At 57.6% G+C, this 24,762-nt stretch overlaps 4 protein-coding genes and 4 non-coding genes across 15 annotated transcripts; 5 read left to right on the top strand and 3 right to left on the bottom strand.

The window, feature by feature from the left end:
- Nucleotides 1-429: 429 nt before the first annotated feature.
- On the bottom strand, nt 430-6,550 carry SURF6 (surfeit 6). Of its 5 annotated transcripts, none has more exons than XM_087418842.1 (6): nt 6,267-6,494; nt 5,853-5,909; nt 4,258-4,461; nt 3,301-3,389; nt 1,984-2,187; nt 430-1,743 (listed from the first exon to the last, which is right to left on the bottom strand). In XM_087418842.1, exons 1-6 carry the CDS (start codon nt 6,358-6,360, stop codon nt 1,264-1,266), a joined length of 1,128 nt encoding a protein of 375 aa, XP_087274968.1. In that variant the 5' UTR covers nt 6,361-6,494; the 3' UTR covers nt 430-1,263. The 5 variants fall into 5 exon arrangements, with proteins under 5 accessions (XP_087274968.1, XP_087274969.1, XP_087274967.1 ...); XM_087418843.1 differs by lacking the exon at nt 6,267-6,494 and adding an exon at nt 6,103-6,260; XM_087418841.1 differs by lacking the exons at nt 3,301-3,389; nt 5,853-5,909 and adding an exon at nt 4,765-4,868 and having other exon boundaries at nt 6,267-6,550.
- Nucleotides 6,551-7,306: 756 nt separating this feature from the next.
- Nucleotides 7,307-16,951, bottom strand: MED22 (mediator complex subunit 22). 3 transcript variants are annotated; one of them, XM_087418850.1, is made up of 5 exons: nt 16,809-16,951; nt 16,010-16,185; nt 14,401-14,481; nt 13,504-13,712; nt 7,307-7,727 (listed from the first exon to the last, which is right to left on the bottom strand). In XM_087418850.1, exons 2-5 carry the CDS (start codon nt 16,130-16,132, stop codon nt 7,475-7,477), a joined length of 666 nt encoding a protein of 221 aa, XP_087274976.1. In that variant the 5' UTR covers nt 16,133-16,185; nt 16,809-16,951; the 3' UTR covers nt 7,307-7,474. The 3 variants fall into 3 exon arrangements, with proteins under 3 accessions (XP_087274976.1, XP_087274977.1, XP_004423676.1); XM_087418851.1 differs by having other exon boundaries at nt 16,839-16,942; XM_004423619.3 differs by lacking the exon at nt 7,307-7,727 and adding an exon at nt 10,124-10,924 and having other exon boundaries at nt 16,809-16,944.
- A 146-nt stretch (nt 16,952-17,097) lies between these two features.
- On the top strand, nt 17,098-20,249 carry RPL7A (ribosomal protein L7a). The gene is made up of 8 exons (XM_004423621.3): nt 17,098-17,116; nt 17,603-17,723; nt 18,230-18,379; nt 18,699-18,839; nt 19,052-19,131; nt 19,435-19,565; nt 19,869-19,938; nt 20,086-20,249. The coding sequence occupies exons 1-8, from the start codon at nt 17,114-17,116 to the stop codon at nt 20,188-20,190; spliced, it is 801 nt and encodes a 266-aa protein (XP_004423678.1). The 5' UTR covers nt 17,098-17,113; the 3' UTR covers nt 20,191-20,249.
- Nucleotides 18,075-18,149, top strand: LOC147913175 (small nucleolar RNA SNORD24). The gene has a single exon (XR_015549055.1). It is a non-coding gene; the product is annotated as a small nucleolar RNA SNORD24 (small nucleolar RNA).
- LOC147913174 (small nucleolar RNA SNORD36) lies at nt 18,885-18,959 on the top strand. The gene has a single exon (XR_015549054.1). It is a non-coding gene; the product is annotated as a small nucleolar RNA SNORD36 (small nucleolar RNA).
- Nucleotides 19,292-19,364, top strand: LOC147913173 (small nucleolar RNA SNORD36). The gene has a single exon (XR_015549047.1). It is a non-coding gene; the product is annotated as a small nucleolar RNA SNORD36 (small nucleolar RNA).
- On the top strand, nt 19,704-19,768 carry LOC147913172 (small nucleolar RNA SNORD36). The gene has a single exon (XR_015549063.1). It is a non-coding gene; the product is annotated as a small nucleolar RNA SNORD36 (small nucleolar RNA).
- Nucleotides 20,250-20,491: 242 nt separating the features above from the next.
- SURF1 (SURF1 cytochrome c oxidase assembly factor) lies at nt 20,492-24,755 on the bottom strand. 2 transcript variants are annotated; one of them, XM_087418847.1, is made up of 9 exons: nt 24,624-24,755; nt 24,480-24,528; nt 23,483-23,616; nt 23,319-23,401; nt 22,479-22,670; nt 21,416-21,488; nt 21,169-21,331; nt 20,761-20,842; nt 20,492-20,684 (listed from the first exon to the last, which is right to left on the bottom strand). In XM_087418847.1, the coding sequence occupies exons 1-9, from the start codon at nt 24,738-24,740 to the stop codon at nt 20,615-20,617; spliced, it is 963 nt and encodes a 320-aa protein (XP_087274973.1). In that variant the 5' UTR covers nt 24,741-24,755; the 3' UTR covers nt 20,492-20,614. The 2 variants fall into 2 exon arrangements, with proteins under 2 accessions (XP_087274973.1, XP_087274974.1); XM_087418848.1 differs by lacking the exon at nt 20,492-20,684 and having other exon boundaries at nt 21,128-21,331.
- Between the last annotated feature and the right edge of the window lie 7 nt (nt 24,756-24,762).

Genomic DNA, 24,762 nt, shown 5'->3' with positions numbered 1-24,762 from the left:
AGTTTTCATCACTGTTCCGTATGTTGGAAGAGAGTATACACTCTTTTCAGATACACTGTTCTGTGTGCCTTAGATCAAGCTTGTGAACTCTACCACTGAAACCTTCCGTATCCATCTGATTTTTGTCTGCCTGGTGTATCAATTTCTAAGAGATGTTAAAAGAGATGTTAAAAGTAAAAAGTTCACTTCTGTTTGTGAACTGCTTTCTCCTTATAGTCGTGTCAGTTTTTGCTAAACCGATTTGAAGCTGCAATCCTGGTGCACCTGTCAGCACTGTTCTACCTTCCAGGAGAACTGAACCCCCTTCCAACAGGCGGTGATATTCTTTACCTTTAGCGATGCGTGTCGTCCCCAAGCCCCCTGTGTCTAATACAGCCACACCAGCTTCCTTTTGGCTACACTGCTTCTTAACCAGAGTTTGGTCAAAAGAATTTTCTCAATGGCTTTATTGAAATATAGTTCACATCCCATAAAACTCATCTGAGTTTCATCAATTTGGATTTAATCCTCCATCTTACTTTCTCTTCCACTCACCTGGCTGAGGTCTAGGTTTTGTTCTTTCTCTCCTGCTTTCTTCTACACTGGTGTCTTCCCACCCCATTCCATTTCTTCCTTCCTCCTAGTTTAGTTTACAGTTTCTGTCCAGTGGTGATCTTAGAATTTTTAATGTGCATGTTTAACTTGAATTCTAATTTTTACCCTTCTTACAAATAAACTTGGAATACTTCAATTCCAGTCACCCTGAGGTTGGCCCCACCTTCTCCCAGTTACCCGAGCCCGTCAATTCCACCTTTGGCCTGGGCTACAGGAGTTGGATCTTTATCCCTTCCAAGTGAGGTTTAGACTGACACGGGCAGTCACAAAGGCCGTTCCCTTCCAGCCCCTGTGAACTGGGAGGGGGCGGGCACGGGACCAGACACTGCCAAGAAAGGGCCGGTGAAGAGCTCCCAACCCCCACACCCTCCACACCGCTCCTTTGTCCCTCACCCTGCAAACTCTTGGACAGCTTTCTGGCTGCACAAGAAGAGGCTGGAGCCCAGATCTGGTTCGCCCCCTCCCCAGGTCTGAAGGATCTGGGCCCCTGACCTCAACAACACTCTCGTTCGCACAGGAGACACGGGCCCTCACAACAAGGCTGTGCGGTGAGTGTCCACTTTGCACGGAGCAGCTGAGTCTGCACAGACGGGGCCGCCCAGCATCACCCGACGTGGAAGTTCTCCTGGAGCCCGGATAGGCGCGGTCTGGGCCCCAGGCCGCAGGCCCTCACACCAGGCCGGCGCGCTCCAGGTCCTGGGGCAGGATGCGGCCCTTCCTGCGGGCCTTCTCCAGGCGCCGCTCGGCCCTGGCCACCTTCTTCTTGCGCAGGTTCTGCCGCCGCCGGTCCTGCCGCCGCCGCATCTTCTCCACCACGTGGGCCGTGCGCTTCTCCCACCTGCGCTGCCGCTGGGCGCGCCGCTTCTCCTTGCGCCTCAGGGCCTCCTGCAGCCGGTGCTCGTCGTCGCGGATCTTCACGCCCTCGGCCTTGTACAGCAGGTTGGTCCACCGCATCTTGGCCTCCAGCTCCCGGGCCTTGCCCTCGTCCTGGCCCCGCAGCTCCTCCAGCCGGTCCTGCCGCGCCCGCAGGCGCTCCAGCAGCTGCCGGTAGTTCTTGCCCGTCAGCGGCGTCAGGTTCCCCTTCAGCTCCTGCCTCTTCTCCTTCCTGCGCTGGGCCTTGCTGGCCGGCTCCTCCTCGCTCACCTCCACCTGGTGGGGGTGGGGGAGGAAGAGCCGCAGCACGTGACTACAGCTTCACCCACGCTGCCCAGGGTCCCCACCAGCCCCCCCGACGGCGCTACCACCCCCCACCCCACAGACGGGCGGCCGCGGTCCAGAGGCGGCACAGGCGGGGCGCTCAGCCAAGGCCACGGCCAGCACGGGGGAGCGCCGGGGTCCCGGGCTCGGAGCCCCAGCCTCCGCGCCTCCACGGCTGCACCCACCCCTCACCTTGTTGAAGAGCAGCCCGGGCTGCCCCTGCGCCTCCTCTCGGGGCGCCTCGGGGGGCGGGTCGGCAGCCCCCGCAGCCTCCTCGGCCTTCGCCGCCTTCTCCTGTGCCCTCAGCTCCTTTCGCTTCCTCTTCCTCCGGTCCCGCTCCTGCTTCCTCCGGCGTCTTCTCTCCAAAGTGGCGGGAGACAGCTCCTTGGTGCTGCCCTGGAGGAGAGAGTGGGTGTTCACTTCAAGGTTCTCCCAACTTCAGGGCTCCCAGTCTGGCACGTGGAATCGGCAGGAAGACACTTGAGGAAATCCTTGTGCAGGACAAGGGGCCCACTGAGTTCAGTGGTCCACTCCGAGATGACCTATCACCCAAAATGCAAGTGACCCCAAAAGGGACAAGGGGCCCCCGAGTAAGAACCACGACTTCCAGTTTCCAGGCACTGACCATGGGCTAGGGCACTTTACAGACACGAAATCTCCCAACAACCCAGTAAAGGAGATACTGTCCTCCATCCCTTATAGATGAGAAGGGCAGGCGGCTTGGCAAAGGCCGCGAACCAGACCTGGTGTCAGGTGAGAAGAACTCAGCAGCTGTGCGGACCACGGCACTATTCTGCTGGTGACATCCCCGAGCTCTGCTCTCACCAACAGCCTTTCCCATCCTGGGGCCAACAGGGGGCCTCCGGACCACTGACCCAGACCTGCACTGCAGGAAGGCCCGCCCAGAGCCTGGACCGCTCCCTGGGAACCAGCCCCTAGGCGGTGCTGAATGAAGCTGGGGGACTGTCCGCGCAACAGCAAGAAGCCTGGGGGAGGTCCCCAGGGAAAAAGCAGGTGGTGGCCGAGTCAGAGGGGGGACAACGCCATTCAGCAGAAGAGCTGAGGCTGGGTCAGGTCTCGGTGTTTACTGTGGCTGTCACCTCGGGCGGGTCACCTTATCTCAGGCCCTTGCCCACCTCACAAGGCTGCTGTGACATTCAGATGGATGGAAGTGCCGCCCGGTGTGGTGTTCAGCAAGGGCGGGATCCCGGGGGAAGCAGAAGAGAAGAGCCAGCAGCGCGCACGGCCTGCAGGGGGCGGGCGTCCCTGGGGACAGATGCCCCCCAGGACAACGAGAACTACACCTGATCTCTTGCAGAACAGAGCTGCCGAGTGAGGCCGTGCAGGACCCACGGCAGGCGCAGGACAGTGGCCGAGGCCCCTCCCGTCAGCCCCACAATGGCCGGCAGAGCTGGCAGCTGACCCCGCAGAGAGCACCGAGGCACCTTCTCCTCAGGCAGAGCAGGGAAACATGCCACTCCCGGCACCCCAGAGGTCTCCCCCACCCACCTGGCCCCGGGCCTCCCGGATCTTCTCGTGCAGCCGCTGCCGCAGAACGTCCAGGGCAAAGACGGAGTCAGGCTCTGTGGCCAAGCCATCTGCAAGGACGGAGACAGAGGAGTGAAAGGAGACGCTCTCCCTGGTCCCCTCCTCAGAACTGGCGTCAAACAAAGCCTGAGTCTCCATGCACTGCCCGCCCCCAGGTGGCCACGCGTGGATCTGCAGGGCAGGTCCAGTAAATCTCACTCCACGTCTTCAACCTGGACTGGCCCTGAGGACATGCTCCAGGTCAGGACATCCTTGCGCAGCATGATTAAAAAACACTTCCCGGGCCGGCCCGGTGGCGTAGTGGTTAAGTGTGCGAGCTCCGCTGCAGCGGCCCGGGGTTCGCAGGTTCGGATCCCGGGTGCGCACCGAAGCACCACTTGTCAAGCCATGCTGTGGCAGCGTCCCATGAAAAGTAGAGGAAGATGGGCATGGATGTTAACCCAGGGCGTCTTCCTCAGCAAAAAGAGGAAGATTGGCGACAGCTGTTAGCTCAGGGCTTATCTTCCTCACAAAAAAGACGAAAACAAAAACAAAAAACACTTCCTACAGTTCAAGTGAAAACCATCTCCCATTTCTTCCAACTTCCATAGCCTGGGGCCCCCCAAACAAGTCAGCTCTCACGACGCCGCTTCAGAGACTTGAGGGCAGTGAAGCTCTTCAAGGAAAGCCACCCTAGGTCCTCAGCTGGACATGGCCTTGCCCCTCGCCAACTGGGTCACCACCTGGCCTGAAACCACGGTGTACTTGCCCGGGTCCCACCCACCCACAGAGCCCCTGTGATCTGTCCTCTGAAAGCTCGCTCTTCAGGAAGTCTCAAGCTATCCAGTGCGCCTGACAGAATCTTTTCTGGTGACCAGAGAGGACGACGTTTGCATCCGACCCCAGCCAGCCCTGCCCCTCCTCCCCAGAGCCCCTCACCCGCAGGGGCCCCTGTGGAGCTGGAGGGTTCCTCCTCCTTGGCTGTCACTGGCATCCTGGCCCCGGAAGTGGCCGGAGACTTCTCCCCCAGGGCCTGGGTCTTAGGCTCCGCAGCCTTCTCCTCCCGCGCGCGGGGTTTCTTCTGCGCTTTCTTCCTCTTCTTTTTCGGGGGCCCAGCAGCTTCTGAGCCTCGAGTTCTGCCAGCTGAAATACAAAATGAGAAAGCGCTGCCGTCCCAATCTCTGTGACCCACTAAACAGGCAGGAAGGTCTTGCAAAGGCTTGGATCCCAGAAGGATGCCGTAAGTGAATCAGGATGGAGGATCCGGAGACCCTTATCCATAGAGCTCAGAACCACAAACTTCCTAGAAAGCAGACTGGCCGTGCACGTGAGGCCATCTTGTTATGCTAAATGGCCCCGGCCCCTCCTCCATGTGACTACTCGCTGCGCTGCGCGTACTCGAAAAGGTTCACATGCTCTTCTCATTTACGGCCTCCGCTTACGTACCTACTCCTCTACAGCTTGATGAATTAAAACTCTGTTCTATGCGTTTCTCTCCAGGAACAGGCTGACCACAGGCGGAAAATACACCTACAAGGTATCCACCACAGCTGACAGAAGAATGGAACAATGAGATGCCTGGAGCCCAACATCCCTGGACTCCCTCCTTACTGCCCATTTTCCCTATATAACTGCCTCAAGATTCTGTAATCCTTGAAGATGATTTTTTAAGATATTAGTCTGCCATCTTCCCAGTTATGCTGGCTAATCGAATTAAAACTTCCTTTGTCGATTCCTAATTTGTTGCGATTAATGGGCTCAGATCGCAGTGAGCAGAGTGAACCCGTTGCTGGGTATCAGCCACACATGTCAAAACCCTGAAAAACATCCACTTGACCCAGCAGTCTGCTTGTGAGAATTCATCCCAGGTACCCACAAAGATTTGGCCTCAAGGATGTTCATCACAACGTTGTTTGAGTTAAAAACCAGGAAAATAAATATCCGTTTACGGGAACAAATCACAGCACTGCCACGCAACAAACTACTATGTAGCCATCAAAAATAAGGAAACAGGGGCCAGCCTGGTGGCGCAAGCGGTTAAGTGCGTGCCTGCGCTCTGCTTCAGAGGCCCGGGATTCACAGGTTCGGATCCCAGGCCTGCACTGACGCACCACTTGGTAAGCCATGCTGGGGCAGCGTTCCATATCAAGTAGAGGAAGATAGGCACAAATATTAGCTCAGGGCCACTCTTCCTCAAAGAAAAAAGGGGAGGATTGGCACCTGATGTTAGCTCAGGGCTAGTCCTCCTCACAAAAAATAAATAACTAAATAACGAAAACAGGCTTTCATTTTAAGGGGTGGAAAAAATAAGTACATTGAGTGGGGATGGAATTGTTTTAATAAGAGAAATATACTTGTAAAAAAGACCAGAAAAACACAGACCTAAGTTACATCTGAGTGATGAAAAAACTCACTTTTCTAATTTTCTATAATGAATAAATTTTGCTTGTATAATACGAAAAACTCGTTTTTCCTCTAGTAATTCCACGCCAGAACCTGCTGCTCTCCCCTCCTCCGGGCCGGGCAGTACTTACAAGTCCCAGGTCCCTGCAGGCCAGTCTCTGTTTCACCTGATGGCGGCCTCGTCACCCCTGCCATGTAAACCGCCATTGGCAGGAGCCATCTTCTTCTTTCCTTCTCCCCACTTCCCCAGTCCACAGGGTCACCTCCTCCAAACCTTGGCCGAGCTTCCTGCCCGGTGGGCGGATGGAGCTAAATCCCTCGGACCCCAGGCTAATGCCTCCAACAAACAGGGGAGCAGCAGTAACGTTAAGCATCACTTACATTTCCTTCTAGTATTTTGCAGGCATGCTTCACGCATCTACGTGTCTAATCCCCCCGAAGGCTACTCGGGGTGCGGTGTGGGCTAGACAGCGACCTCCGCCGCGGCGGGGAGCGGGACGCCCCCTTCGGAAGCCCCCCAGTCCCGGGCCCGGGCTGCACCTCACCCGACTTGCGCTTCTGCGGCTCCGCGCTGGGCTGGGAGCAGATCTTCCTGGCCAGGCTCTGCAGGTAGGCGTCCTTGGCGAGCAGAGAAGCCATGGCTAGAGGCTCGGAGGTCGGGCGGGGCTCTCGGGACCCTGCTCGGGAGAGGAAGGCCGGGGCGCAGGGTCCCAGGCCCGCGGCCGCCCCCCGACACACACACCGCCCGCGCCGAGCTCGCCAGGAACCACGTGGGCCGCTTCAAGACGCCGCCGGCCGAGCGCCGAGCCGCCATCGCGCGGCGCTCGACTAGCCAGGCCTGGATCCACCGGAAGAGGAGCGCGGGGCGGGCGCAGAGCATTGTGGGCCGTGGGTGGCCTCCGGCTGGGGCGGAGCCCCTGGGCGCGGCTTCCAGGCCCCCGACGTCTACCGCGAGGCGCCCGCCGACTTCTGCCCCGAGGCGGGGGCGGAGCGGGTGACCCCGAGTCTCGGCCTCTGCGCCGGAGCCTGGCTTCGTGCCCGTATATAGTGGGCGCTCAGTAACTAGGAGCGATAGGGAGGGATGGGCAGTAATTGTGTACTCTGGGCGCTCAGACCCCGAGTGGAAGCCGGCGAGACCGCGTTAGTTCAGAAGGACCGGCGCCGGGCACGTTCCCGGCTCCGGAGACACGCGGTGAAGACGACACAACAGTGTCCGCGTCAGGTGGATGTTTCAACGCCGCCGGGTATTAACAAGATGAATATACGATGTGGCGGATAGCGGGGGCCTAAGGAGATAGGGACTGGAGGGACGAGCTGGGCGCCAGGGAGACCCAGGTGACTTGCCCTGGACAGTGGAATCCCAGACGAAGACGTAAAAGGAGGCTTGTCCGCTATGAAGACTCACGGCAGGGGGTGGAGGGGGGTGTTCACCGGCCTGAGGCGGGGCCATCACACCCCGAGCCTTAACCCACAGGGATTACAGGCTTTGACACAACCCTGAGCTCTTTGAGGGTTGCCTTGGGGTGAGGGCAGAAGAGAGACTTGTAATATTCATCAGGGGAGGGAGGGAGGGGCACTCGGAGTCCTAAATTACCACCTCAAAAGGCTATTTGGAAAGGCTGTAATAAGATACCTTGGAAACACTAAGAATTTCACTTTCTTCCCCTACCCTCTGTCATGGGCGATGGTTTACCGGGAGGATGGTTTCAGCGTCTTCTCCCACTGTGGGTTTACAGTCTGCACAGTCTCATCTCTATACAGCACTCAGGAAGCCATACCCGTCCTTCCTGGGACGGTCAGTTTTAACCCTCAAAGCGAGGGACACTGAAGGGACGGGATGTGGAAAGGGACAAGGATGATGGGTCCTCTTTCGGTGGGACTCCCAGTCAACACGCAAGTCTGGGGTTATCTGTCCTTCATCTGCATCTCCAGAGAGGTCTTTGAGGCTTGTTGAGGTCTTCACTGGGCTGGGGGGCGGGGGAGGGGGGTAGATGCCACCAGAGTTGCTACATGCCAGGGAGAGAAAAAAGTTGTTGCGTTAGGAGTGTAGCTCTTGATTATGGGCCTTCCTAATTTTAACAGTTACCGTTTCTGTGTGCCCAGTCTGGAGGGTTTGGCCAGCTGATCCTCCCTCCTCCCTGAAACCCTGTCTTCACATGGCTTCGGGGACCCCAGACAGCGGGCCTCCTTTCCGCCTGGCTCCTGCTCTCTGGGTGCCTGAACCACTTCCCTCTTCTGTCAGCTCTCCCCCCTCAGTGGTCCCTTTTGGGGGCTCCCGGCTTGACTGTGCTTATGACTCCCCTGAACTCCAGACCCACGTCTGGCCGTGTGACACACACATCCACCTCTGTGCCCACGATGGGGATACTGACTCCCTGCCGCCTGCCTTCCCCGTCTAAGTTAAGGCAGCTCCATGCTTCCCGGCACGTGGGCCAGACCTGGAAGCCGCCCTGACTCCTTACTCCCCACATCCAATCCCTGAGCAAATCCTCTTGGCTCTCGCTTCAGAGTATATCCGGAATTCCACTCGACCCACTCCAGCCACCCTGATCCTGTTCTAGATTTTAAAAGACCGTGAGAAATAATAACTAAATACAATGCAAAATAAAAGTAGGTATAAAAAGACATTTGGGGAACAACTGAGGAAGTTAGAATAGGTCACAGTCCTAGGTGATATCATGGAATAATCGTTCATCTTGGGCATGATGCTGGCATTGGGCCATGGAGACTAGAGGGACAAGCTGACCAGTACTTAGGGGTGAGGTGTCAGGAGGCGTGCCTGACGTTCAGATGATTTTAATATACGAGAAAGAGTGAGCAGAGGTTCAGAAGGTGACTCCAGGGGCCTGCCCCATGGCGTAGCGGTTAAGTGCGCGCGCTCCGCTGTTGGTGGCCCAGGTTCGGATCCCGGGCGCACACCGAGGCACCACTTGTCAGGCCATGCTGTGGCGGTGTCCCATATAAAGTGGAGGAAGATGGGCACAGATGTTAGCCCAGGGCCAGTCTTCCTCAGCAAAAAGAGGAGGATTGGCATGGATGTTAGCTCAGGGCTGATCTTCCTCACAAAAAAAAAAGGTGACTCCAGAAAAGGGTCTGTGTGGGTGTTCTTTATGCTGCCTTCTAACTTTTCCAAGGGTTTGAACATTCTCAGAATAACAAGCTTGGGATAAAAAGGTGATAAGGACTGAGGATTGACCAGGGTTTAGCAACATGGAGCCATTGGGGACCTTCATATGTGTAGCTTGGCCGGAGTCCTGGAGATAAAACCTGCCTGACATAGGCTGGAGAGAACTAGAAATAGCCCATTTCTCCACTGAGTTCTGCTGCCAGGGGTGCGGGCTGGAGAGGACAAGGAGGCACATGCTTTAAAAGGGGAGAAACAGTTGCACTTCCAATGGGAATGATGGCACTAGCCCAGGAGAGTAAAACTGATGATACAGGAGATTCTGTTACTCAGGTTTTTAGAAATTGAGAACAACTGACAGCCCACCACTGAGTTTGGCCCACCCTTCCAGCCTTTTCCCCACATGTGCTTTCATTTGGTTGTAATCTTTTCTTTCTTAGTGGTTAGGTACAAGTTATTTCTGCAGTAAAATACTGCAGGAAGAAATCACCACCCATCTCATCAGTGGGGAAACTCGCCCACAGGGGATGTGACTTCCCCAGGGCCCCTAGAAACTGGGGCCAGACCCCAGGCTCCCACCTGTCTGGTGCCTCTGCTTGGCCCATGGGGGTCTCTGGAACCCAAGATGGGTCAGCTCATGTCCCTTGCTGTCCCTGAGGCTGGCTCGTGGGCTTTCACCTCCTCCATACACTGGGACAATGGTCTCCCTCGCAGAAAGGAGATAAAGCGTGCCAGTGACAGTCGGGGCACAGGGTTGAAGTCCCGGCTCTTCTGGGTTACCCTCCTCTCTCTCAGGTGAGCCTGGCACCAAGGCACTGGGCCTAGCGTTCCGTGGGGGTTGAGTCTTGATTTCTGCCACTTCCCTTCCCAGCTCTGAGACCGTGGGCACAACACCTCAACCTCTCCCGAGCCCGTGGCCACCCCTCTCTGAAACGCAGGTAACAGCAGCACCAACTCGGGTGCAGTGAGGACTAGATGGGACCAGAGGTGCAGGCGCCTGGGCCATGTAAGGTGCAATAGTGGCAGCAGTTTTTCTTTCATTCACCAAATATTAAGGACTTTCTAGGTCCCAGGCAGTTCTAGGCAATGGGAAGGCAGCCATGACCCCAAACTGACTGAGTCCCTGCTGGCCCAGAGCCCCCATGGGGAGAAGGTTGACCTGAAGCCCAAGGTTGTCCCAGCAGAGCCCAGGAGCTGTTCTTCCAACAGCCACTGGGAGACCAAGGGTGGTCCCAGACTGATCTGGACGACCAAGAAAGAGGAACCAACCAACGCCAATGGGTGGTACTGGTTTTATTCAACAGTCTCGTTACAAAAATAACCAGAATGTGTATGACAGCAGAATTAGGAAGGACCGCTGCCTGGCTTCTGCGTGAGCAGGCAGCCCCCCATCCCAGAACGGCCCTGCAGGAACAGTCAGCTGGTGCAGGGACCCCCAGGGCGAGGTAGTGGGCAGCTCTGCACAGGAGGCCTGGCCTGAAAGTGGGAGTCTGGCCTTGGCCAGTACTGTCCACTGAGCCCCCCTGCATTTTAAACCATGCTCAGGGCAGGTCTCCCGACACTGGGCATCCTCCCTGCCTGCCCTGCTGGTAGGTCCTCAACAGGACAAACTGTCCTGGAAACTTCCTTCCACCCAACCGGCCAGCAAGGCAGCAAATGGAGGTGACAATTCGAGGGTAGGGAGGGCCACCCCGCAATTGGTTGGGGGAACTATTTTTCCCCAACACTCCTGGGTGGACCTTCCCTGGGCTGAAAAGTTCTCAAGGAGACCATAGCGGCTCCCTAAGTGGGAAGCAAGGCTGAAAGGAGTGAGGCTGTGGCGGCCCAGAGAGGAACACTGGATTTCATTCCTAAGATCTTAGGGGCCCAGGGAGGGAACGCTGGGAGGCTCAGGCATGCTCCGTGGGGCCGGGGCCGCCAGCATGGGAGTGGGCAGGGGCTGCAGCCTGCAGGGGGCCAGCGCTGGGCTCTGGGGATGCCAGCAGAGGGGCCGAGAGGCCATCAGTGGAGTCTGTGTCGAGGTCCAGCCTCCAGTAAGCTTCGCATAGAGGCAGATCATTAGCTTCGCAAAGACTTGAGCTTTTCCACCACCAGAAACCCAAGGAGCGAGAGGAACAGGCAGAGATGGAAGTCAGGGGAGGGAAAAGCGAGACAGAAGCAGAGTTAAGAAAACACAGACCACATCCCACACCTGCTTTCCCCCTCCTCTCCTCCACCAAGCAGGCCTGGCTGAGGGGAAGGCACGAGGGGCCACTCTTACTTCAGGGTCCTACAGAGCATCCTAAAGGGGGGAACCTTCTAGGACCAGCCATAGCAGGCTGTGTGACCTTGGCAGGTCCCTTCCACTGACCGACCAGTGTCCTTCCTGCCCGACTGCTGCACGGCCATCCTAGCCCCTGCTGCCACCTCCCATCCTGGCTCCAGCCGCCCTCCTCTTGCAGGGAGCTGCCAGCCTGGCCACCCTTTCTGTTCACCAGCTGTGGGAACCAGTGTCCAGAGCTCGCTGTGGTCTCTCCACGGTCCCCACACTTTGCAAGGACCCTGAGGGCAGAGATCCTGTCTTATTTCTGGGGCTGCCCCTGGTGGGGACTGACCCCAAATGGGGTGACAGGAGCAGAGGCCCTGGCACCCCTTCCTGCACCACACCAGCTATGTGACCTCAAACACGCCCCTCAGCCCCTTGAACTCAGTCTCCCATCTCTAATGTGGGCTCGACAGCGTCGGCCTCCAGGGCTGCTGCAAGAGTTAGGGTGAGGATGCAAGTGGGGAGCGCGGCTCAGAAGGTGGTCGAGGGCATGACTCTAGAGCACGGACCAGCCCTACACTTGTCTAACGGGCTTCCTCCCGCGACCTGCCCTGCCTCCCGCTCCCTCCCTTTCTCCTGCGCTCAGTGTTGTCTCAGAAACCACCCTGGGCACAGGGTGGGGTCCCCAGGAGAGCAGAGGGTGACAGGTAGAGAAGGAGCAAACCAGGAGCGGAAAGCGGGCAGGCGGGCGAGCGAGCGTGGAGGCGGTGTGTGGGGCAGCGGGGCTCATGCAGAGGATGGGCTGAGTGCTGGCGGCTGGGTGGGGCACACACAGCTGTGTTGGGAGACTTGCAGGGAGTGGCATACAGCCTGCTGGCCCTGACTCAGCTGAGCCCGGGCCACTTACAGGTATTTACAGACGAGGGAGGAACTCGGCCTGAAGAGGCACCAGGGACGGATGGAGGGGCCACCAGGGTGACCCAGAAACCCCTCTGGGTGAACCTGAGACTGATGGGCCAGGACATGGGAAGCCTAGTGCTCAGGCCCCCTGGGTTCCCCTGCAGCCCTGCAGAGTGACCTTGGGCAGGTCCCCTCCCCTCTGGCCCTCAACTGCGAGAGGCAGGGCTGAACTGCTGTCTCCAAAACCACTCAGTCCAGAAGCCTGGCCCTTGGGGGCAGCAGGGGGACAAACCCAGGGACAGGAAGGGATTCTGCAAAACCAAGCAGAGCTGTGAGCCAGGTCCCCGGTGAGGTCTGAAACCCCCAGGGACCTGCTCAGGACTGCTCTCTGAAGGCCTGGTGTGTAAGAGGCAGTCGCTGCCATGTCTGCTGAGCTGATGGGCATCAGTGACCAGAAGCAGCCCCAGAACCCTCTTGAAAAGTCTAGAACTGCTCCAACTGGGCAGTGACACTCTCTTCCCACAGAGGCCACAATGGGCAGGCACCATGAGGGATGGCACTGAGTCCAGGGCAGGGAAGCCAAGCCCCAGACCACAGACCCGAGCAGCCTCCATGGGCCAGAAGGACAGGTTTGTCTGGGCGAGGGTACAAGGGGCCTGGACTCCATGTCTGCTGGACTGAGTCTTGATTTTCCAGGCTAACAGGAACAGAGGTGCAAGACCTCCCTATCTCCAGCCTCAGTTTCCCGTGTAAAATTACACCTGGACTCTGACTTCTCAGGACCCCTCCAGCCCAAACAGCTTCAGGTTTCAGGATTCTAAGTGGTCCCAGGAGGGCTGGGGTGACGGGTCTCACCCACTGCCATATCCCTGGGGCCCAGGTGGGCCTGGCATGTCGGAGGGCACCAGTTCTGTGAACAAGACTGAGCTGAAGAGGAACTCGGTGGTCCAAGTATCTGGGCCTGGCTTTCAAGGCCATCCTCTGATTGAGCTTTTTCCTCCTCCTTCCCAGGACTGTCCCCCACCCTAACACACACACTGTGGGGTTTCAGTGCCGCCCACACAGAATTGCATCCCTGGACAAGCACTGGTGTCCTGGATGTGGGCGTGGGTGGCCAAGAGGAGCCAGCCCAGGCCTGGCTGGAATGTTTAAATATTGATTAAAAAGCTGAGAGGAGCAGACAAGCCCAGAGAGGCAGACAGCCCCCCGGCAGGAACGCCAGCTCTGCCCTCCCTTCTCCAGGCTTGGCCCTCCCGACCCCTCAAGTTCTGGGATGTTCATCCCGCTGCCCAGGGCCCGGTAGATGGTGTAAGTGTCTGTCGATCAAACGCACTGACCATGAGCTCTGCTCTGAAACCCGGCACGGGGCTCTGCTGCCAAGACCAGGAAGGGTTTGGAAAAACAGGACCGTCAGGGCTGCCGGGTCGGGCCGCCAGGTCAGGCTGGGCCACACCTGCTGGCTGAGCCCAGGTCCGCGGGCTCCACTCCACGAGGGGTCCAGCCCTATCTGTACCTGGACGAGTAATACTCCTCCTCCAGCTCGTACAGGTCGATGGAGACCTCGTCCCGCAGGCCGATGAGCTTCCTGTCACACTCCTCCTGCAGCGCCCGAAGCTGCTGGTTGCGCTGGTCGATGGCCTCGTTCACCGATGGGAAGTCGTTGAGGATGAGGAACTGCTTGAGATCGGACACCAGCTTCATCAGGGATTCGCCGGCTCGGACCTGTGGTGATGGGAACCAGGACAGGCACGATGAGGGAGTGACAGGAGGGCAGGGTCCCCGGCATCCACCTGGACTGCATGAAATCCTTCCATGGCAGGCCTGGCGGAGATGGCAGGTGCCCTCAGCTTCCCAGTCCCTACCCGCACTTGGCCTCTGGCTTCCGCTCCTGTGATACACATTCTGCTTCTCAAAACCTCAAACCCCACCGATGAAACTATAATCCTGTCTAACCACCTGCCCCTGCTCTTCCTCGGGGCAGCCCACCAGCCAGGTGGGCGGGATTCCTTTGGGGCCTTTCCTACGCGTTTTCACCGTGGGCACATACCTACTGGAGTATCTGGTTGATTGCTGGTTCTGTGACATCAGAAGGGCTCAAAATGCCCATCCTGTTTCATTCGGCGATTTGCTTTTGCACTCATAACGAATCTCAGGGAACTTTCTTGTCATCATAACGAATCTCAGGGAACTTTCTTGTCAGCAAGGAAGGGTCAACCTCTTTCTAACCAACGCACAGCACTATACAGGATGGACGTGGCCGGCTATCTGCTGGCCCCTCACATGGCTGCTGCAAACAGCCCTCCTCTCGAGGGGAGTCTCCTGAGAAGTGGTTTGTCCCCCACCCAGGAACCCCCAGTAGGGACCACAAAACTCCTGGAGCCCGGACCGTGCCCTCCACCTGGTGACTCACGATGTTGGCGGCTCGCACGTGCATCTCGTAATTGTCCTGCTCGCCCTGAGTGGCCCTCGACACCTGCGTCTCGTCCTCAATCTGGAGGGCAAAGAAGAAAGCCTGGAATGGGTAGGCGCCCGGGCCCACAGGTGACCGGCTGCAGCATGCCACACCAGCCGCGTCCTGCTGCCCTCCTGCCTTCCGCCCCCGGCACTTCTAACAGGCCTCGGGCACTGCTCAGCTTCATCCCCCTTGTTCTGGCCTGAGGAGATAGGCACCTCATCAGGACAAGCAGATGCCTACGTCCGCTGACTGCTGTGCTAGGCGCAGGGAGATCTGGTCCAGCATTTTCTGGGCTGTGAGCCCTGTTCAGTACCGACTGGTGTCACTAGCTCGAGCACTCAGTAAATCGCTGGATGATGAGTCAAGGACCGTGTATTTTTGTAAGTGACCATTTACTGACCACTTCCTGAGTGCCAGGCACTCCGTCAGGCACTTGACCATCATTATCTTACGAATTTCTCACAGAAGCCTAGACTGCCGTCCCTGGTTTACAGGTGGGCAAACTTGAGGCTGGGACAGAGCAGAGAGCAGGCTTAGGGTGTCGCAGATGGTAAGTGCAGGAGCCAGGAGTCCTGCCTAGCCAGTCTTGTCCAAGACTGCCCCAGCCCATCCACCTGCACAGGGCTTCCACAGGGGCCTTGCCAGGGTTCGGGCTGGGTCAGGGCTCCCTAAGTGGTAGGAGCCAGACTTCCTGGGTTCAAATCCTGGCTCTGCCAGTTATTCTCAGAATGACCTTGGGCAAGTTACTGGATCTTCTGAGCACGTTTCCTCCTCTGAAAACTGAGAGGAGAACAGCGGTACCTGCCCCATAGAATGCTTGTGGAGATTACATGGGACAGGACCCAAAGGGCGCCCACGGCACCGCCTGGCGCGTAGGAAACACTAAATAAATGTGTATTTGTCATCATTATTATTATTGCTCAAACAAGCCTTCCAAGGTCTGCAGCCATCATGCAAAGACCACCATTTGCTGCAGCTGCAGCCGAGCAGGCTTGCCCAACCCAACCCAGATGCTGACTGCTCTACCCACCTGGAGGGGCCTTGCCCAGCTTCTCTCCCTGACCACACACACTCCCACTAGCTACGATGTCTGGGTCCCTGTCAGGCCCAGCAGTAACCTCTTTACACAGATAAACCCATCCAGTCATCATAAGGATCCTCTAACACAGGGGAAACTGAGGCACCGGGACATTAAGTCCCCATCCAAACCCATGCTGCTAGAAAGTGGAGCTGGACGTTGAAACCCAGCAATCTAACCGGCGTCCCCCACGCTGCCTCACCTGGACCTGTCACTAGCTGGTTTATTTATTTATCTGTTGACCTATTTGCTATCATAGATCCCCGTCACCCTCCCAAATGTTTTCCCATGGGAACAAGGGCCTTGCCTGTGTGTTCACTGCTGTATCCTTGCCACCTGGCACAGAGCACATACTCCACATTCAGTGGGTGCTGTTGAAAGTGGACCAGAGCAGGCTTGTCACTTGGCTCACCACTGTCCACAGTCTCTAGACCCTGCTCCTTCCCTTGGTGTCAGAGGTGCAGGAGAGAGGCGGCCGCCACCCACCTTGGCGGTCTTGATGATCTCGGTGAAGTTGTCCATGATGGACTTGATGTCATCCTTGAGACGCTTGTTGTAAGACTGCAGCAGCGTCTCCTTGCTCTGTGGCAGGGCTCTCTGCTGGGCCATGGCGGGGCCTCAGGCCGTGCAGGGCGCCGAGGCCAGGAGCCACCAGTCTGCACCTGGGACCCAGAGTCTGGCGTGAGCGAAGCCAACCCCAGCCACCCACGCTCCATGCCCCCACCTCACAGAGCGTGCAGATCTCCAGGGGATTCCCTTTCTGCCAAAGAAACTCAGCGATCATCGGCACACAGGTGCGCTACGGAGTCTCCTCCGTTCCACGCCCCGCCCTGGGCGAGCTCATCCCAGGAAACTTCAAAAGCCGGCTCCGGCCCGGGCTTCTCCGAGGCCGGGCGCAAGGATGTTCGTGAGAGGCCTTCAGGAGCTCACCAGCTGCCCCTGCCCAGCGGCTTCCGCGCCACCACCCTCGCCCCAGCCCCTCATCCGATGCGTCCTTCCCAGTCTACCCGCGCCGCCCGGCTCCGGCCGGCCGGCCGGCCGCCCGCCCTCTGTCCACACCGGGCCCCCGGAGGGCCGCCTCGCAGGCCTCTGCCCGCCGCCGCGCCCACGGCTCCTCGCTCCGGAGTCTCTGCCGGGACCACCCGCCCCGCGCCACGCGCCTCCAGGCTGCGCGCTCCGGGCAGGCCACGGCCGGCTGACCGAACCCGCGGCCACTGAGCCACTTTGGGGTATATCACCGACAGAAAACACCGCTACTCAACCCCGCCGCCCCCAACGCCCACACCTGGTCCCCAGAGCCCGGCCTGGCTGACACCTGGCCGGGGGGCGGGGTGGGGACGAGAGAGCGCCCCTCCCGGGAAGTTCCAGCTCCCCGGCGCCGCTACGCGCACCAGGCCGGCCCGCCGCGGTCTCGGCTCGCACCGACCCGCCGCCTGGCTCTAGGCACCGCCCCCGACGGGAGGGCAGGCGAGAGGAGCCCTGTCGCTTTAAGCCCGAAATCCCGCGCAAGCAGCAGTTCTCGCGAGCTCCGAGGGCTCATACTTATTACCCACAATTCCCTTTTCTTTCTCTCTCATCCAGCCGCCCAAGATGGTGAGTGGATTTGTGGGTTCCTGTTCTGGCGCCGGGTCCGGGCTCTATCCCCTGCCATCCTCCTCGGGGCGCGACCCCCGCGGGCGTCCCTCCATCGCCCGGCGCGAGGGGAGCCCCGCAGGGCCTGACACAGAGGCTTTGGGCTGGGGCAGAGTCCCCGGCGGCTCGGCCAGGGGAGGAGGATCCGGGGAGCGCAGCGCCGCAATGCGGGGCCGGGGCGGCTGGGGCCGAGGGCTCTTCGCGGTGGTGGGGGCCGCCCAGGGGCCTCGGGCGAGGGTTCTGAGTCCGCCCCGCTGTGTGCGCCGGCTCCTGGGGCCGCGGAGCAGGGCGGGGGCCGGGCTCGTGCGGGGGTCGTGAGCGTCTGCCGCGCGACGGCGAGGGCTCCTGAGCCCCGAGGTCGCCGGTGCCCGGCCGGGCAGGGCCCCGTGCGCCCTCGTCCGAGGCGCCGGCGGAGGAGGTGGTCTGACGGCTCCTCTTTCTGCGCAGCCGAAAGGGAAGAAGGCCAAGGGGAAGAAGGTGGCCCCGGCCCCTGCGGTCGTGAAGAAGCAGGAGGCCAAGAAGGTGGTGAACCCCCTGTTCGAGAAGCGGCCCAAGAATTTTGGCATTGGTGAGAAAGGGGAGTGTGGGAGAGGGCTGTATTTCAGCCGTCGCTCCTGACGGGGAGAGGTAGCTGCTGCAACAGCAGGTCACGTCGCGTCTTGATGCGCGGGTGGTCGCGGGTTGGGGCCCCGTTTGCCCCTCTCCCGCTGTAAGGTGGCTCGGTGCTTGGTCTCCCTCTGCGGGGGCGACAGTGCTGCGGCGTCGGCGTGGCCTCGTGCGCGTCTGAGCGTGTCAGCACTCGGCTCGGATGCCGGCCTTCGGGGTTCGGCTTGCGGGCGAGAGCTGCCTCTCCCGCAGCGGACGCACGTTGAGTGGGAAGAGGTGTCGCTCGTGTCCCCTGTGGTCCCAGGTGTGTGTGTGCAGATGATGTGAAAGAATATTTGCTATCTGAAAGATGGTGACGACTTGTCAAACCACCAAGATCGCTGATGCACCTACACCCTTCCGCGTGGCCCTAGACACGAGCTTGACAGTGAGTTTGAGCCTCACTCAGTGTTGCCCTTTCCGTCTCAGGACAGGACATCCAGCCCAAAAGGGACCTCACCCGCTTTGTCAAATGGCCCCGCTACATCCGGCTGCAGCGACAAAGGGCGATCCTCTATAAGCGGCTGAAAGTACCTCCCGCGATTAACCAGTTCACCCAGGCCCTGGACCGCCAAACAGGTGAGGTGCTGTGGCATGAAACCAGCCTTGGGGAGGGGTTTCTTAGGCAGGGACGCGGTTATGTTTTCTGTTGACAGTACTAGATCGGAGGCGTTCTGAGCGGTGCTGGGTATTTTGAAGTAGGTTGGTTTATTAAAGCTTAGGATTCTTTGTCTAGGTTCCGGAGCCTGAAGGTGGCATAACTGTAGAGATTGTGTACGTGGCCCGAGATTTCTTGAATTGCAAGTGTCATATTCAGGACAGTGATGTAGCATTTATTACACTAAATGACCAGAATTAGAACTTAAATTACAAGCCTAAACTGACAGTATTTTCTCAGCTACTCAGTTGCTTAAGCTGGCCCACAAGTACAGACCAGAGACAAAGCAAGAGAAGAAGCAGCGACTGTTGGCCAGGGCCGAGAAGAAAGCTGCTGGAAAAGGGGATGTCCCCACTAAGAGGCCACCTGTCCTCCGAGCAGGTGAGTGGGCCCCTCCTTACGGAGGTGAATGGTGGGGCAGGCGGTTGGCAGTGATGGGTGAATTTCTTCACTTGGAGTCACAGCGAAGAGTAGAATCCAAGCTTTTTAACCCTGAGTCATAGCCGGGCCCGCCAGAGAGCTGCTTCTAAGAGCACACCATACAGACGTGCACAGACACTCCTGTGCTCATGCGAGCTGATTGTGTGTTCTAGGGGTTAATACTGTCACCACCTTGGTGGAGAACAAGAAGGCTCAGCTGGTAGTGATCGCACATGATGTGGATCCCATCGAGGTACGTTTGAGCTGTTTTTCAGCCATTGGCTGCTGCACTTAGATTGGGTCTTTGTGTCGGTATGGGGAAGACAGTGAAGCTGAATACTGAGTCGGGCACATCAGGCCAAGGTGGGGGGACCGGGACTGTCAGTACTGACAAAGGATCCAACTTGTGGCTCTTGCAATGATGTGAACTTTTCACTGAATTAAACCTTGAAGTGCAAATACATGAGCTTTTTAACACTGAGCAATTGCTACTAAGCTAGCTTTTAAATTATTGCTTTTGATCAAAATACACTCTAGAGCTAATGGTGTCTTCCAGCTGGTCGTCTTCCTGCCTGCCCTGTGTCGGAAGATGGGGGTGCCCTACTGCATCATCAAGGGGAAGGCCCGGCTGGGGCGTCTGGTCCACAGGAAGACGTGCACCACCGTTGCCTTCACACAAGTCAACTCGTGAGTATGCAGTGTACCCCAAACACCCAGGAATCAATAGGGGATGCCCCCCTACCCCTAGAAGTTCACGTAGTCTTTCAGGATTTCACCTTAAAGATCAGATCTTTTAGCTTGAAGGAATACATTCGTGTGAGCCTTTGCCAATGATGGTTAAGAATTTCTTCATCTGAATAAACCATGTGGCAGTTTTGTATCTGAGGTAAAAGGCTTATGTTTAGAGCTAAAAACGAAGGCATTTCTCATTTCTGGAAGGACCATTGAGAGGCCACTGACCCATTTTTTTTTTCCCCCCTGCCTTGTTAGGGAAGACAAAGGAGCTCTGGCTAAGCTGGTGGAAGCCATCAGGACCAACTACAATGACAGATATGACGAGGTAAGGAGTGACTCTACGTAGAGTACTGTCTTGGGGAAGTCAAGTGTTACTGTTTCTGAGCAGTTCTGTTTGGCTAGAACAGCGTGGACTAGCATGCCTTGAAAGCCTCAAAACCACAGGCTAAGCTGACTGCCTTTCTTTCTGCAGATCCGCCGTCACTGGGGAGGCAACGTCCTGGGTCCAAAATCGGTGGCTCGCATTGCCAAGCTGGAGAAGGCAAAGGCTAAAGAACTGGCCACCAAGCTGGGCTGAGCGTACACCGTTGAGTTTTCTGTACATAAAAAAAAGTAATAAAAATTCTCCTTCCGTCAGTGTCAGTTGTGCGTTCTGGGTTGAAGGTAATTAGCTGATTACCAGTAAGTTTGGGATGATGGCAAGTACGTTTTCAAACCCAGGGTCATTATCCCCCATAGGGTCTGAGTTGTGTCAGACCTACTGTGTGAGTCGGTCCCGTTTTACACTGCTTGCTCCTGTGTAGTACTTGAGCATTCTGAACCAGGCCTGGAGTTGATCAGCCAGCAGATGTAGATAGAAAGAAGGCAGGCACAATATGTGTAGTGTGGAGGTTTATTTATACGAATAGTACATGATGCAACATAAAATCAAATCTTTTGAAGTAATGCTTATTGAGTGACTTCCTAATTGACCAGGGACAGGGCTACATCAGTTAGTCCCATCACATGCCAGGAGTCCGCTGTAGGAATTTCTTAAACCATAGGTATGATGTGGCTGCGCAGAGTCCGTACCTGGGGTTGGAAGAAAGTGAATGCTGCCGGGGTTCTGAAGGGGAGGGACGAGGGAGCAGTGGGGGCTGGGACTCACCAGGTGAGGATGTACTGCATGTGCTCGTTCCTCAGAGTGACTCTGGTCTGCCCTCCAATGGGTCCTCCAGGAACCGTGCTCTCTGCAGAGACAGTGGGCGCAGTCAGTCCTCACAATCTCTTGTGCCTCCAGCACTTAACAGGCTAAATGGCCAGCTGCTTTTTTGGAACCTTCCATAGCTCTTGCCCAGAGCTGTCCTTTCTGGATGGCCAATTTCAAGTCACTTCAGTAATGCCTTTTACTGTAACCAACCAGCCCCCTAGTGCTGCCCTCTTTGGGTCACACCCCCCCATCCCTCCTCCCACTCAGTAGAATGGACGTAACTGGGAGGTGTCCAGGGTTTAGAGGGAGGTAGAGCAGTATTTACAAAGCTACTTGATCTTCTAGGGTGGGCTGGTCACCACGTACTGAAGTCGGCATCAATGAAAATGGGGTCTGTGCCTGTGACTCTGGCCATGGCCTCCAAGTCCCGGTAATGCCAGTGGTTCCTTTCTGGATTGTTCTCAGGGACAAAGGGCTTCCTGGTTTCTGTCAGCCTCACCATCCCGACTAGGTCCACTTCTCCCTCGATCTATAAAGGAAGGTGCGATTGCTCTTCAGGGGCCTGCACGGAGACTAGGTGGCTTCTACAGAGTCCTGCTCACCTGCCTCTTACCTGGCCTTTCTGCCGTGTATCCGGATTCACTTTCTTCCTGGGGACAAACCCTCTATTTACCAGGATGGTGATTCTAGAGTAATAAAGGTGTGCTATTTCAGGTCGGGGAGGGTTTTTGAATAATCAGGAACAATAGTAGCAGGGAAGGATTTGAAACAGGACCCAGTGGAGACAAGCTGGGGGGGGGGGTACTCCCAAAGCAGTGTGTGCCATTGGGACAGTCTTCCTCTCTTGCCCTGGGCCTGACTGCTAAGAGCCCCCCCCATTTTTTTTTACCCCTCTTCTGTTTTCTTCCTTCTGCCTCACCCACTGCAACATGCAACCCATGACCAACCCCACCAGGGCCAAAGCTGACGCCCAACTCTCCCTGGAACTACTGCAGCAGCTGCCTCATGCACCTGCCTCCCATCTCCCCTCCTGGCCCGGGGAGCCTCAGGGGGCAGCCTGGCTCACGTTAGTCAGCTGACGTTAGTCAGCTGACGTTAGTCAGCCTGTCAGCCCGCTAGAGACGCAGCCCTGGGGCCCAACCCCGACCCAAGACCAGGCAGCTGCAGGCTGACAAGGCCTCTGGGGTTTCCCTTGTACATTAACATTTGGGAAGCTGCTCTAGTCATGGATCTTGCAGCCCCCCCCACCCCGTCCATGTCATTTCCTTCCCATCTCTTCACTCCAGGTTTGGCCCAAACAGGCCCCTGGAAAGCGTTCCCTGACTTGACTCCCTCCAGGCAGAGCTGAGGGCTCCTTTCTCTCGGGTTTGTCTTGCTAGCCCCTCCCCATGCTGCACCAGAATGTGTTGGCCACTAGACAGTTTCTCGGGAGCAGCCTGTTTCATTCACCTCTCCTTCCCCTTCAGAGCTTAACATACAAAAGTTGTTCAGTAATAAATTAAATGAATTGGCTTAATGTCCGAATTACAAATTTTCAATCATCAAGGAACTGAAGCTTTCTGGGTATCTTGGATTCCCTAGGTCTTACCAAAGTTGGGAGTTGAGAGGAAAGAGATGAAAGTGAGTGTGCCCAGCTGCACCTGGCAGGCCAGTCAGCCCCCACACAGCCCACTCACCCCAGGTCAGTGCAGTGGAAGGGGGTGACCACGTAGGCACCGCTCTCAGCTGAGGAGGAGAGCCGGCCGGCCTCCCGGGCCTCCCGGGCCGGGTCCACCATGGTCCGCGGCATCATGTACAGCTCCTTGGAGTGATCAAAGTGGCCCCTGACCTTCACTGGCCTGTACTCCAGACTCCTCAGTTCCATCAGGCTACATGGGAGAGGGAAGAAGTGGAGCAGGAGGATAAATCTGGGGGCTGCAAACCACGCCCTCTAAACAGGGAAGTTGACCCCTCTGAAGCCAAGTGGGAATGTGGATCTGTGCTGCCAAACAGTGCAAGTCTTTAAGAGAAGCTAAAATGTGAACTGTGTGAACTTAACATATAGGCCAAAACCCCACCTGCCAGCCAAATATGGCACACTTCCCTGCTCCCACAAATGGCAGGCTCTGCTGAATGTATCTGTCCCTCTAGGGCAGTGCTTCCAGATGTGGGAGGGCAGTAGATTCATTCAGGGCACTTTTTCAAAACCCCACTCTCATGTCAAGACAGGACATGACATGAGGGCGTTGTCTGCCCTCACCCACCGGCTAAGAATTACTGCTACAGGGGGCCATCAGCACTCTGGGGGATCCTGCGGGTACACTAGACCTGAAAGGCTGAAACCCAGAATCAAAGATAAGATTTTTCTATATACGTTAGGCAGCTTTCCAGGGGCAGTCGGGTGTCAGCAGGAAGCTCAGCAGGGCAGCTGATCTTGAGGGCTCCCGGCTGAGGGTCAGGACGGCAAGCCGAAGCCAGGCCCCACTGCTGACCTCAGGTGAGACCAGCACAAGGCGGGCAGCCACACCAACACTCACTCTGCTGGCAGAGGGATGGGCTCGGCCATGACTCTAGACTCGAGCTCTGCAATCAGCTCCAGCTTCCACTTCCGACGCTGGACCTACGTAAACAGAGCATAAGCCCGAGCAGATGGCCACAGGGTCAAGGGCTCAGAACCACGAGAGGAGAGGCCAGTCTTTACCTGCCATGTCCCCAGGCCAAATGCAGTCACAGGAATGAGAAGCAGGAACCACTGCAGAAAGGAGTCATCTTCCGCTTTCGTGGCAGGTGCTTCGGCTGCGGAACTGCCACACCTGCTCGGCCTCCAGGCCAACCCTAGGAAGGTTTACAACACTGGCATGGGGTCAGAACCCTTAAAACAAATAGAACTGGAGTAGCCAATTCCTCGAGAAGACTCCGCCAATACTGCCAGAGAAAATGTGGTACAGGAGGAGTGAACAGACCACAGCCTACAGTCAGGAGCCAACTAGCAGCACCTGTGTCCAGCCCAGCTCCTAACCCAGTCCGTGGCACATGGCACACACTCAATGGATGTTTGTTGACTGAATAAATGAGACCTAGGGCTCGGTCCTGGCTCCACCACGAAACACGACCCTGGGTAATTCATGCAACCACCTCATGCCTTTTATGCAAGAATACGCTGAGATGTATTCTACTGCACTGAGGTGCACCAGTACTGGCTGCAGTCCTGTGCAGAGAGACAGGAATATGATACAAACTCAGGAGAGTGGTTTATGCAGCTCTCTTAACAGCCTCTCTCATTGCTCATAAACGCAAAGACAGAACAGTGTACACGCAAAGTGCCTTTAAGCTCTCAGAGGGGTAGTCCCATCAACTGACAGGATCGTGGGCCTTGTGGATGGTAACAAGGCAGGCCTGGAGCTATTTGTGTACAGCACTCTACACGCACCAAAACGCCCTCGCTGGGCATTCAGAAGCAACACGTCAACTGTGGTGACCCCATGTGCTGTCCTTGAGGATCCCACTTAGGCTGGCCCCTGGTGAGCACGACGAGACGCTGGGAAGGTAGCGTCTCCGGCCGTGTGTGTGACCCGGAGCGCGCGAGGAGCCAGCCCCGGGCTGTCGCGAGAGCTCTCGGTGCCCACGGCCTCGCGAGGCGGGGCGCGGGGACAGGGGGCTTTCCCCAGGGCCTGGGTCACACCGGGACCAGTCCTCACCTGTGCGCGCCGGGGCCGCAAGGACGCTCCTGACCGCGCCGGCCGGGGCCTGCGGAGACGCGAGGGGCGGGCTGAGTTCGTCCAGGCCGGGCGCGCCCCCCAGCCCGGCCCCACCCCACGCCCGCCGCCCCCCGCCCCGCTCACCCGCCCCGCGGCCGCCGCGCGCAGGAGTGGCCCCGGCCCCGCCGCCCGCAGCCGCAGCCACCACACAGCCGCCATCGCCCCGCCGGCCCACGGGCGCTTCCGGGGCGCGGCCGGCATCTGCTTCCGGGGCGCCGCCGAG

This window comes from Ceratotherium simum, chromosome 29 (genome assembly GCF_057802395.1).
Source record: "Ceratotherium simum simum isolate JZ-2026a chromosome 29, ASM5780239v1, whole genome shotgun sequence".
Taxonomy (NCBI): domain Eukaryota; kingdom Metazoa; phylum Chordata; class Mammalia; order Perissodactyla; family Rhinocerotidae; genus Ceratotherium; species Ceratotherium simum.
This window is presented reverse-complemented; position numbering and strand designations above follow the sequence as displayed.